Raw genomic sequence first — 13,247 nt, forward strand, 5'->3', positions numbered from 1 at the left:
ACTTATTGGACTTGACTGTAATTCACTGTTTTTTTTTTTTACTTTGTATAATTAGATTTGTTACCTCACTTTCTGAGATTCGTTTTTTATTTCTGTTAGTAGTGCTGTTTATTACATGAATGTATTTTAATGACTATACTTATTTGTACAGATTTATTGCTTTTTTACCAAAATAAACGCTACTGAATTGAGCGGATTGCAAAATGCGGTTAATGAGGAATGTTAGTAGAGGAGGAGATTATGCTACCTAACTCAAAGTCCCTCGAAGTATGTGCTGCTGTGCCCTGATGAGCACCCAGAAATGTATGCTTTAAAACGTAGTGGTACGATTCCTATAACTAGATAGTAAGTGATGTATTGTATTGTACTGTAATTGTTTTTATATAGCGCCTACTACCCCTGTCGAGGCATCGAAGGGCTTTTCGGCGAGTAGCACGCTACTCCGGAAACCAAAAAGGATTAATGGTAGAGTAGCATAGTGAAGTTTGAGTTAATTTGAGCAGTGGACATGTGAGTCTGTTAGTTGAGTTGAAAAGGATAATGGGGGGATAGAAGAGGGAAGAGTCTAAAACATGTTTATTGGGAGATCATAGTAGTGAGATGAGGTTTGGGATGAGTATAAGGAAAGATGGAGGAGGAAGAATCCCTAGAAATTAATAGGGATGATTAGAGTAGTAACATTAGTTTTGGGATGAGTTAAAGAAGGGATAGGTAGTGAACTAGGATGCAAAACAGCATAGTAATGCAATATTATATTGTTTTTTGTCCACAATGCTACATTTTCTGTAATTGTGGAATTATTTCTTGTGACTGAAAATGTATTTATATTTAAATAAGTAATCACCATTTTAGTAGAAAACACATGCTCGTCCCTTTAACAGGATTGATCCTGTTGACTGATGTCATGATAAAAACCATATTTTAGCTCCATTTAACAGTTTGTACTTGTAGGTGGCTTGTCATTGGCAAAAGTGAATGCACATCACTGTGTGGACCAGGGCATCGGACCTTAGACATCCATTGTATCAAGTACTCGCTTTCAAAACGACAGAGTGACCCAGTAGACGATACATTTTGTGCTGACCAGCCTAAGCCACCAAGTAGAGAAGCCTGCCATGGTGACTGCCTCGTAACACGCTGGCAATATTCAGAATGGTCTCAGGTAAGGAAGCTTTTGTTTTTCTTTCACTCAACTTATTTTGGTTATGGCTATTGATGTTGATTGATTGCACAAAGTGGCATCTATATTGCTTTTGAATCATGACTTTCAGGGACATTTTTCAAGAAAGTAGGGAAGAATCAAAGAAGTGTAGGTTGGAATGCCCATGATGGAAATGTTTTAAAGAAAATGTGTGGCTTGCAATAGCAATAGAAGTGCTGGAGTCTGAGAGAGCATTTTGAATTGGTGGAAGCTAGTCCAATGCAACTATTGTCCACTAGCGTGTGCAATACCTGGATGTTTAATAATGTAATATTAGAATATTCAAGCACAAATTTGAACATTGGATTTAACGTCCACGAGATATGCCCTCTGTGTCATTTCATTCTTGTAAATCTGTCGTGTTTTATTAAAAATGCCCATACAGCACAATTTTTCCACCTCGCTAATAGGACATAATATTCTCTAACTCCAATGGCTTTGTCATCAGACATCTTAGATTGAGTCAGGTAACTGGCGTGTTTACTTGGTGTGTGCATGCAAATTGATATGGTTATCTAGAAGAAAGTCGACATGGCCCAATTCTCAAAGACATTAGCACTTATATGTAACTCAAATTATACAATGTTGTTTTGCATCAGTATGGTGTCATGTTATGTGGGAGTACATCTGCTCTCAGGGCTGAGTAGGAAATTTGAGGAACACCCACAAACCTATTTTTCGGTATTCAGATGTTTTCCCCCAAAATATAGCATAGTAGCAAGGCTTTCGCTAAGTAAAGAAATATTTTCCTTGTGTAATGAAACAAGAAAAGCATGTGCAAGTGCAAATTTTTAAAGTATTTACACGTGTATTTGTACACCATGTTCAATTGTATTGTATTCTAGTTGTGTTTATACAGCATTTCATCGGTGATGAGGTGCTGAAGCAGTTACACATGTGTAACTTCTTCTGCATGTGAATTCTCATGGAAAGATGGTGATTCCAAATGTAGGCACTACGTGTAGATGTACAAATCATTTTGTGAATCGGGCTTCCTCAGTGGAAATGCACTAGAAGTTGTGACCAGCCGATTTGCACTACAATACTTTTCCAATGGAGGAATGCGTGCCATATACATACTTGTAACATAACATGAGATTAATTTCACAAAACAAATGCATTTTTTAGGGTAACATGATGATCATGAAAGTACTGCTAAACATGTTGAAATTACAGTAATTTGTAGAAAATATATGCAACTTTTCAATGTAAATAATTTGCAATTTGTTTGCAAATGTAAATTAAAAATTATTAATTTTCTCTAGATATCTGCGAAATTCACATTTTTTTCTTTTGAATACTTGCTTGAACATTTTGCAAAAGTAAGTGGAACTTCATGAAATACAAAACTGGTATTTAGTGCTACAGTTGCTCACAAAATGAATGCTCAAGTCCATTTTCGACGAGAGGACACATTTTGTGTTAACAAATTGCACAAAAAGCACATGTGCCATGAACAGCGACTGCTCACTTTCTTGTCGTTTGCATGGTTCCCTTCTTTCTGTGCTAAAAGTTGTTTTATAATTGTGTAATTTGGGGGATTTAACTCTAAATTCCCTATAATGCGTGGTTACACAGGCTTAACGTGTTTGCTTGTTTCTTGTGAGTGATTGGAGCAAAGTTAGAAATGTCACCACAATTATTTTAAAATGCGATGAGAAGATAGCAGTAATTAGACTTCAGAGTTCATAAATGTATCATTATTGCAGACTCTAATAAATATTAACAAATAAATACATATTTCTTGTGTAATGTTTTATTCTATAGATTACACAATGAATAATGCACCTAACGTTTAAAAAAGAGGCAGAATAAAGAGAATGTTTGTTCTTTGTGATCGTCTTGTTTTAATTTTCAGTGTTCCAGGACTTGTGGCAAAGGTATGAAGTCCAGAGATGCGTACTGCATGAACAACTTCGGCCAGCGTGTGGTTGACGGAGAATGCAATGAACATCAAAAGATTAGAACACAGAGCTGCAATGACCTCTCCTGCCCCGAATGGACTACTAGTGACTGGAGTGAGGTGGGAAACGAATAGAGTCAATGTTTTTCTTGAGGATTTCATTTGAAAGAATTTGGATAGTCTAAAAACATTTTATTTTAATATTTCCAAGCCTGATGATATTTGGCAGTTTATCTGTGAGCTAAATACCGGGTGTAACCGATGAGAGTTCCATGAGGCGGGATACCATTTGGTGAAGAACCGCTAAACAGGATTTGCTATTGCAAGAAAAATGTAGTGAGAGCTGTCGCATAGTCAGGCTGACTGGCAATACTCCTTTGGCAGATAGACGAGCAGGTTGGGTCCGTCTCCTCTCCATACTCAGAGCAGTTTTTGGCCAAATATTTTCCTAGACCCAAGTTTAGGATTTTGGCTATCTGGGCACCTTTAACACCACCACCAAGGATCCCGGAGAGGAGGAGCAACACTTGAGGGCTTAGGACTCACTCAGGCTGGGATCAGGTGCAGGTTCAAGATGATTGGAGCCTTTTCTGTCCCTGAGGATCTGATCAGGAGGCCAGTCAACTAGCCCTTGAAGTCACTCAGGTAGTCCGGGTTCAAACAAAGGAACAAGGCTCAAGCAGTAGACTGCAGAGTCGGTCTGTGGGTCCTATTTTTATACCTGGTACCTTCTGTGAAGTAGGAGAAGTTTCTAGAAAATTCCATTTGAAGTGCTTGAAGTTTCCTGTTTTTCCTGTCCTCTGTCCAGGCTGACTACATTAGCAGTGTAGTGGTGGCAAGTCATTTGTGTGAAGGCAGGGCACAGCCTATTGATTTTTAAGTGAGGCTGTGCCCAGCTCCGCCTACCCATCCTGCCAGTGACAGTCCAACTAAGGACACCTAATCCCTCTATTGTGTGGCTGTCTGGTAGGAATAAACAAAGTCCAACTGTAAACCACACCCAGTCATGTGACCCCAGGGCAGGCAGCAGAAACCAAATAGTTAGGGCAGAAAAATGCCAACTTTCTAAAAGTGACATTTTCAAAATTGTAATTTAAAATCCGACTTTACAATTAAAGAGGGTTTTAAATTGCAATTTCTTAGTTAGAAATGGTTAACTGTAGTCAATCCAAAGTTAGAACTAATCAGATGTAATAAGGCAACCCAATGTTGTCCTATGGGAGAAGTAGGCCTTCACAGTAGTGAAAAACATATTTTGCAGTTTTTCACTACTAGAACATGTAACATTTAAAAGTACATGTCCAGCCTTTCAATTACAATGCACCCTGCCCTATAGGCTACCTAGGGCCTACCTTAGGGGTGACGTCTATGTAATAAAAGGGGAGTTTAAGGCTTGGCAAGGGAATCATTTTGCCAAGTCAAATTGGCAGATTAGAACTGCATTCAGGCTGCAATGTTACTTACTTGAGTGGCACAAATAGTGCTGCAGGCCCACTAGTAGCATTTACTTTGCAGGCCCTGGGTGTATGGTATACCACTTAACTAGGGACTTAAAAGAAAATTAAATATGCCAAACACGTCTAAACCAATTTTAGCATGGTTTAAGACGTGAGCACAAGCTGTTTACACTGGTTGGCAGTAGTAAAGTGTACATAATATTAAGGCCTACAAAAAACAATTCTACTAAAATAGGAGTGAAGGCAAAATGCTTGGGGGTGACCCAGCAGAGAGGACCACGTCCCACAATATTCCAACAATTATGGCATTGTTAATGACTCAGAATGATGTTTAACAGGCTGTTTGCATGTCAATCCTAGTGCAGGAATCTCTTCTATCAGACATAACATTTTAAAATAACAAAGCTACTGAAATTCACCAGTTATAGCTATCTCAAGTAACTAACCTGCACCCTTGCCATGCACAGTGTTATCTAATAATTTCATTTCAGATGTAATTTGGAATATTATTAATGCAGCCACTGAACCTGTCATGAGTGATGTAATATGTGAGGGTAAAAGTGGTGCAGGGTTGGGGCACCCAAACCCCTTCCGGTCTTGGCTGGGCCTGCACCCAACCCCCTCCACACCAGAACCCAATGAACTGCCATGCATGGCCTCTCTTCATGGTTGCCACTGTGTAGTTCTGGATAGGTGAGAGTTGCCATGGGAAGAGCATTTTTCACTTAATAACTCTGGCGCAGTATGAAGAATTGCTATTAAACTTTCCTCCCAAAAAAGTTAATTCAACTTGACTCCTTCATGGGATGTTTCACGCCAGCTCATCAAGCAGGGGCCAAGACTAATGAGGGGCCCAACAACATTGACTTCCAATGTTAATAACTATAGGAAACTGCTTCCTCATACAGGAAACCACAGAAGATAATATCATAAAAATTGGCATAAACTTAGAGCTTTATCCAGAAACCATATTTTTTGTGATTTTTTATAATAAATCTGTTCAGCCATTTTAAAGAAATTGGGAATGATGAGGTTAAATAGTTTTGTCTATGTGGATGGTTGGTCCTGCTGAAGTCTCATGGTGCTGAAAATTAGTAAAATGAAACAGGGCATTCCGATTAGCTGAGGGGGATTTTTCTCCTGATGGCCATTTTAGTACTACCGGATCTGCCTCCATCCTGTGGCACACAATGATCTCATTGTCGAGCAGTCAGGCCTATCTCAGAGGCAATGTGTAAATAATTGGTATATAACACACACAGTAACACAGTAAAAACACTACAAAAGGACACCACACCAGTTTAGAAAAGTAAAGTATCTTTACCTAAATCAAACAAGACCAAGTCAACAAAAAATCCAACATACACAACTCAAAATATGACCTTTTAAAGGTTTCCAGCAATTCTGTCCATAGAACTCTATGGATGTGGTATTTTTATGCAAAGTACCTTAGATCCGTCAAAATACACAAGGAAAAACAGCAGCAGAAGAGGGAAGTATTGAAAAACACAACAATGCGTCGATTCCGGAGTCCCTGGGGAGTTGATGCGTCAGTTCTGTTGCACGCAGGAGAAGTGTTGCGTCGAATCTAGACTGTAAGGGGAAGTGATGCCTTGAAATTCTAAGACGGTTCTGGTCTGCTTGTTTTTCAAGGGACAGATTTATAGACCACTACGAATTATATCCCCTATCAAACATGTTATAAACCAAGAAATCCTAGGGTCTAATCACAAATCAATAGTAAATGTGAAACAAAAATACTCCTTGATTGAGGATGTATCTATAAACAACAATGGAGGTATGCTCATGGGGTCATCTAAGGGCAGATCCCTTTAAGGACGTAATCCCTCACTCACCATAGATGACATGCTTCATCATAGGGACTCTCCTCCCAAAGGAAACACCTAGTTCCTTTGAGGGCTACAACCCCCTCACTGTGAGGGAGGAGCTCAGGGATGTTTTAATGGAGTATGTTGGGTATCCTAAACCCACCTATGACGAGTCTAACGTGTGAGTGAGAACGCAGTGCAAAGAATAAACTAGAACAGTGTGAGTGAGTGTTAAAACTGACTAATAGGCAACAAACAACAATTTTATAGTTCTTCAGTAAGCCTTTTCGGTCTTAGACTCACTCACTCTCCTTTCCGTTTCCTGGGCCTGTTCTTCCCCTGCCGCTACCGCCCTAAGAGGTGCTTTGCTGCTGTTAAGTGCTCCGTCCACACCCTCCTCAGTGTCATCATTTGCAGTTTTCTGTGCATTATTGGCAGTGCCTCACCATCATCATCATCTGTTGTTCTGAATTCTTTGAAGTGAGAGCTGTTTCTAGTGATAGAGTAGGACCCTGACGTGATCATGGGCCTGTTCACGTATGTTATTGTTAGTAGCCAGCTCGAGAAAGGGCTGTCTGACTTTCTGGTTTCTCATTGGCGCACTAGTACTAGATCACCTTGCTTTAGTTCAGTAGCTGTGGCATGACACTGTGTATGGACAAGGGCTTTGGCTTTAGCCCGTGCTTCTGCCTGGAGCCCCCTGCCCATGACCGAAGGCCGTTTACAGCTTGTTTGGGTGGGAGAGAAGCTGGTAAAATTAGCCCGAACACCCACGGGTTGCTGAACTTTTCCAAAGACAATGAACAGTTGACATAGATGGTTAACTTTGTTCATATTTTGTTAATATTTGTTTACAAATCCTAAAAATACTGTTAAAAGTTAAAGTTCAAGTCATGTAATTACAAAGCAAAACTTTAAAAACAGTGAAAGTGAGCTGCCCAAACTATAAGCCAGTCCCCTATCCTGACTCATACATGACATTGGCGATTGTGTCACAAAGGGCATCATTTATGACTTGACCTGGGTGAAACTTCTGTAATTTCCTTTGCTGAAATTATGTAAACTGCCCCAACTCTTACACAAAATTACACATTGTTGCGTAAAATTTAGGTCTGGCATTTTGAGTTTTTTTTTAACGTGCAATGTATCCTCATGACAAGAGGGGGGGAAAGAGATAGCTTTCTGGTATTGGGCTATTCAGGAGGAGGTTGACGGGGAATTCACTTTACCCGATGAGCAGTGGGGAGGGGTATGGGTCATGGGTATGCAGTGTGAGGATCTATGGATAAGATCGTTCACTCTCCTGTATAAAGTGGTTAAGCCGGCTTGGCTGAGGCGGAATCATTTGTTTACTGTTCATCGAACCTATTTATCCCCCCAAAGGCTATCCAAATTTCAGACTGGAAAATGCAGTGATAAGTGCAATCTAACCGCAGCCTCCGACGTCCACATGTTTATGGACTGTTCATTTATCAACACCTTTTGGGAGGAAGTAAAGACCACTTTGAACTCTATTCTTAAGATTTCCGTTTCTGTCACACTGCCGTTAATGATATTTGGCGTGGACGATAATATTACGGGGCAAGCAAAGTGCTTTTTATTCTATGCAATTCTGTTGGCCAGACGGCAGATTTGCAAATTTTGGGTCGACCAGAAGGCACCATCGCACGCAGGCTGGCTAATGTCCTTATATGACACATCTAAGGTGGACTTGGCCAGATCATGTCGTGAACGTAACCTCACCTTTTGGAACGTGCTGGCTCAGTGGAAGTAGAAATGCTCGGTAGGTCTTCCGTTTTTTTTTTTTTTCCCGGGTCCGATGATTATGCTATTATACTCCAAAGGTTCCTTGGTGGTTCCGTTCGAAAGGCTGTTCAAGTCTAGATGGAGTTTCCTCCCCATATAACATTCCGGAGAACGTCTTTCGCCAGTTTGTATCTTCTGGTGTCCGGGTCTAGGAGATATTCCTATCTAGTTCCCGACGATATCCAAGGTGATTGGAGGTTTTTTTTTTTTTTGGGAATGTGGGGCAGGCAAATGAGGACAAAAAAAAAAAATCCTCATGTACACTTTGGAAGAGAAAGCATTCCATGGCAAAAATCTAATGCAAAATAATGCATGAAAATAAAGTATAGCAGCATACATTTGGTTAGTTTGCTTTCTTCTGATGCTCCTGCGAGGTTGATTTTTACGCAAACATGATCTCTATTAGGCGACTAGGCATACTTTTGGAAATGTTCGTGTAATTATAGTAATGCAAAAAATTACTCATGATTACATCGGAGTAAACAAAACTTCATACGAGTCTATTGATCATATCACTTTGTGCTCAAGAATAATGTGTGATTTGGAGTATTTCTATGAGAAAGGATCATAAGAAATGGTTGAAGAATTGTAAAAGACCACATTCTATAACTCTGAGAAATTGAACATGACCAATGCTACATGTAGTTGATGCTGGAGTGAATGATTGGAATCACAGGTAAAACACTCAAAATTGCAAGACCCTGGAGTGCACTTCACAATGCTTTGGTGTATTTCGTATTCAATTTATATTGTTAACCTTTGTTTTGTCTCTCATTTTGTAGTGCCTTGTTACCTGTGGTAAGGGCACCAGACATCGTCAAGTCTCTTGCCAACTGAATGATGAACTAATGAGAGACGACTTTTGTGATCCCAACAACAAACCAGAGCCAGTGAAATCATGTGAACTTCAAGAGTGTGCATCCTGGCAAGTTGGACCTTGGGGATCTGTAAGTACAACTGCAGCAATGTATCTGGCTTTAGAAGACCATGACAAACTGGTTGAAAGTAATTATTTGAGAATCAGAACAGAACAAAGTACTCTGCAGATGGTGCTTGAATTACATACTATGTAAACAGTTTTGCTGCAAAAGAATCTCTGTTTATACTAGAATTTGGATAGTAGGTGCGTGTTTTCAGGTTTTACTGGACATTCCATGAGGAAATTATTAGAAGTCTAGATTAGTATTCGTACCTCTGCCCTTTACAGTTTGACTCGTGGTCAAAGAGATTATATTTAACCGGAATGAATAAGTACATATGATTTACGGAAATATGTTATGATATTTTTATGTTTCGATGATTTTTATTGAAGTTTTACATTTAGAGGCATACAAATAATGCTTGCAGAAACAGAAGATCAACGTGGTCGGTAACAATCCCCCAACCCTCCATTCCATAGCAACATCCACTGCATTGATATTGGAATGTTACAACCTACACAACATAGTCTGTCAGGAGAGCCACGCCATAATATGGTAACTGTGTTTTGTCTAATAGGCCCAAGGCAAAAAGTCTCTGGGGACATGTCCTGCCCCAGAAATTTGAGTTCAGAAACTGTATGCCAGATTTTGTGAATAAGGTACTATCTTCTTGTGGCTCAAGAGGAGCCACATTTAATGAAGCCAGTGCTCATATGTAGGAGTGGTGGGCTTCTCCAGGGGGAAATGATTATGTGCTTTGTGGCCAGGAAGAGGTGAGAAATGCCCTTTGCTGCAGTGGAGTGGAGGGGGTAAGACCCCTCCGCGGTTCTTCCTAGCAGAGTGTATTCAGGAAGTTTGTCGAATTCTCTGCTCTGGATCCCGGAGATTACTTGGAATATAACTTTCCAAAAAGCCTCTAAGAGGGGGCAGGACCATAGGATGTGTAAGAGGGTGCCAGTGTCTCCACATCCACACCAACCTGTCGCTGGGTGGGCTGCATTGATATATGTGATATAAGATTGTATAAAGAATTTCCCTTTCTTGCATGTGTCTGGCAAAGTGAATGTGGTGAAGAAGTATCTCCAGCTGTTGTTTGGTGTCTAGAATAAGCTGAAGTTCCCTTTCCTGTTGTAATTGGTACAGTGTTTGGGTGCCAATATTTGGACATTGAGATGGCTATAGATATTGGAAATCAGGTGCATAAGGAAGGTAAACATTGGAGGTAGCGTTGGAAGGGGTAAGCAGCCTTTTTGACCCTATTTCAACCTGGGGTGGGAGATCCAGTGGCAGAGGTGAACATAATGAAATCTTAGTTTTTGGGATCCTATAGTCAAGTTTGGGTTCCTCATAAATTCTAATCTGATCTCCGACGAAGTAGTCTTGGAGACAAAACTGCCTTCCTCTCGCCATATGTGGAAGGCCGCTGTCTCCAGTCCCAGGGTACAGTCTTGTTTGTCTAGGCTGGGAGTGAGAGTAGAAGGGAAGGAGGTAAGGCCCTGCTTAGTGCCAATTGATAGAACTAAGCACTCTGATTTGGTCATGTAATCCGGAGACCCGCTACTGCCTGAAATTCCCCCAGAAGTGGGCTTAGAGCTTGAAGGGAGAGTCGGAGTTCCATGACGGTGAGTAAAATATCACCCACGATTGTGGACACTTTGAAAGTGTCCCTACAGAAGGAGATGCCATGGATATGGGGATTATTCCTGATACTCTGAAGGAGGGGATTCAGAAAGAGGTTTAATTAGATGGGAGCCAAAGGGTAGCGTTGACCGATGCCCCATTGGATTTGAATAGGAGCAGATGGGTGACTCTTGACTATCACTTTTGCCTGGTGAGTGCTGTAAAGTGCCACGATCCATCCTGTTGCTCTGTCAAATAAACCAAAGTGAAAGAGCACCGCAAAGAGCATACTCCATTCCACCCTGTAGAATGCTTTTTTGACATCCAGGGATTGGAGGACTGCTGCCTTCCCCTCCCCCCAGGTCTGTGACTCAGGGTGGGTTTCTGAAAAGTGTCAGTGCTCCGTCCATCATCTCCTTACTCTCTTTGCCATTGGATTCAAGCTAGCCTGGCTGATGAGGGGTGTTACCACGAAACTGGTCCCAGAATGCTTGTTTCCAGTCCAGGGAAGACGTGGCTTGGCATTTCGGGCTGAACTGTTCCCATAAGGAACGGGCTCAAGAATGATTTGTATATGGCCGGGTCTGAACTGGGGTGGCAAAGTGAGCTAAAGTCCGTCCATCATCTCCTTGTGTTTGCTTTGTTCCCCTTTGTCCTGGCCACATCGCTGAGGTGAAGCACAAGTTTGGTCCTTTTGCTAGTGTTTCGGTCAGAGACAAAATAACCCAGATTGGTATGGCTCAAATCAGGGACCAGAGCATTGAGGTGATTAGCTAAAGCGTTTGCAAAGAGTTTTAGGACTACGTTCAAGAGGGCTATTGGGTGGTAGGAGGGGCAGAGTTTAGGGTATTTTTCCGATTTGCCTATGAGCTATGTAAGCCTTTGTCATGAAGGCAGTTGTCCCTCTATCTGCAGTGACAGAATTCAAGAGGGTTGTGAGGATCAGGAGGAGATGGGGTTCAAAGCACTTATAGAAAAGTGGGGTGAAGACTTCTGGTCGGAGCGCTTAAGAGATTTTGAGTAGGCCTATAACTGTGAGAATTTCAGCCTCCACTATGGGAGCTTCAAGCTCCATGGTTGGGGATGTAGAGTGCTTTGAGATGGTGACCAAGTTTAGAAATATCTCAAGAAGCGAGGTGTCGAGCTCGGTGGCCATGTAAAATGATTGGTAGAAAAATCAGAAAGCCGAGAGCTTTCCCTCCATCGTGGTGAGGGTCACAATGCCCACCCTGACTTCACCTATGTGTCTTGAAGGCCTGCTGTTTATAAATCACTAAGTTACCTGGTTTATTGCCCCCTTCGTACAGGAGTGCTCCTGCACGTGCCAGGATATAGTGGACCTTATCGGGCTATAGCGTACAGAATCGGCCCCACACTTCCAGAACTTTGGGCCAGAGCTTATTGGAGGAGGAGTGTTTATGTTGTTTACTGTGGGCAGTCGGGTTCTAGTATGGCTGTGGGCTCACTTCAATCTGGCTTCCTCCTGGATGAAATGGCCCAGAATGACCGCATTGAGCGCATCCCAGACCACCCATTTATTGATATCTCCTGTACCGTTATTTTGCGAGTATTTGGTGAGTGCCTTTTGGATTCTCGCTAAGGCTCCAGCATCCATACCATGGCTTCCTGCCCACTCCCCAGCAGAGGGTAAAGGTGACAGGCCATGGTTTGAAAGGATTAGTGCAGCACTTTAAACAGTAAAACAATTAAAAACACCACACAAAAAGGATCCCGCATAAAGGTAGAATAATTGGGCTGAATTTAATAAATAAAACAAGATCAAAATGACAAAAATCTAATTAGTAGAACCAGAGATAATAAATGTTAAAAGGTTTTCGGTCCAAATAGCACCAAAAATCACAAAGAATCCACTGTGGATATCTGGTGAGGCCAGACTAGGACAAAGTCACAAGTTCAGGCCAACTATGGTGGAGCTTGCGATGGCTACAGGGACCCAGTTAGGCCCACTGATGAAAGAACCTTAAAATCCAGATTGCAGAGTAAAGCTTGGATCAGTGTCAAAGATGCGTCTTGCAGCTGAGGTGATGGGGTCGATTCCAAGGTGCGGCGAGGCTGTGGTATGAAGTCCTGTCGCGTCGAAGTCGAGGATCCCATTGACGGGGCTTGCGATGCAAATGTTAGCGTTGAGGATACATTGTGCACTCTGGATGATGTGTCTGTTCCGAATAGCTGTGATACCGAGTCCGTCCTCGAGGCTGAGATCATTGAGAGATGCGAGGGCCTGCACTGAGGATGCATCACGCAGTGGCGGTTCCGAAGGCAATGCAAGTCTTTGGATGGGTCCAACCTACAAAGCAGCAGAGATTAATCAGTTCTGCTCGGGTTTGCGCCACCAGCAGAGGAGATACGTCGGTCCTGCTGGATTCACAGAGACTGACAAAGCACCTTAAGCCGACTTCAAAGGGTCTAGGTCTGGGGTTGCACCACTTGGCAAGGTACACTCACAGATGGCAGTCTCTAGGTGGAGAAGCAAGTTTGTTGGAAGTCTGT

The 13,247-nt window shown here is 41.8% G+C and overlaps 1 protein-coding gene across 3 annotated transcripts in view; it reads left to right on the forward strand.

The window, feature by feature from the left end:
* Positions 1-13,247, forward strand: part of ADAMTS20 (ADAM metallopeptidase with thrombospondin type 1 motif 20) — a 1,386,529-nt gene that overhangs the window by 733,574 nt on the left and 639,708 nt on the right. For all 3 annotated transcript variants that reach the window (XM_085653052.1, XM_085653051.1, XM_085653053.1), the window contains 3 exons: positions 952-1,162; positions 3,060-3,224; positions 8,979-9,143. In XM_085653052.1, coding sequence (XP_085509178.1) covers positions 952-1,162; positions 3,060-3,224; positions 8,979-9,143 — 541 coding nt within the window. The remainder of the gene's footprint in view (positions 1-951; positions 1,163-3,059; positions 3,225-8,978; positions 9,144-13,247) is intronic.

Source organism: Triturus cristatus, chromosome 4_1 (assembly GCF_964204655.1).
Source record: "Triturus cristatus chromosome 4_1, aTriCri1.1, whole genome shotgun sequence".
Taxonomy (NCBI): Eukaryota; Metazoa; Chordata; class Amphibia; order Caudata; family Salamandridae; genus Triturus; species Triturus cristatus.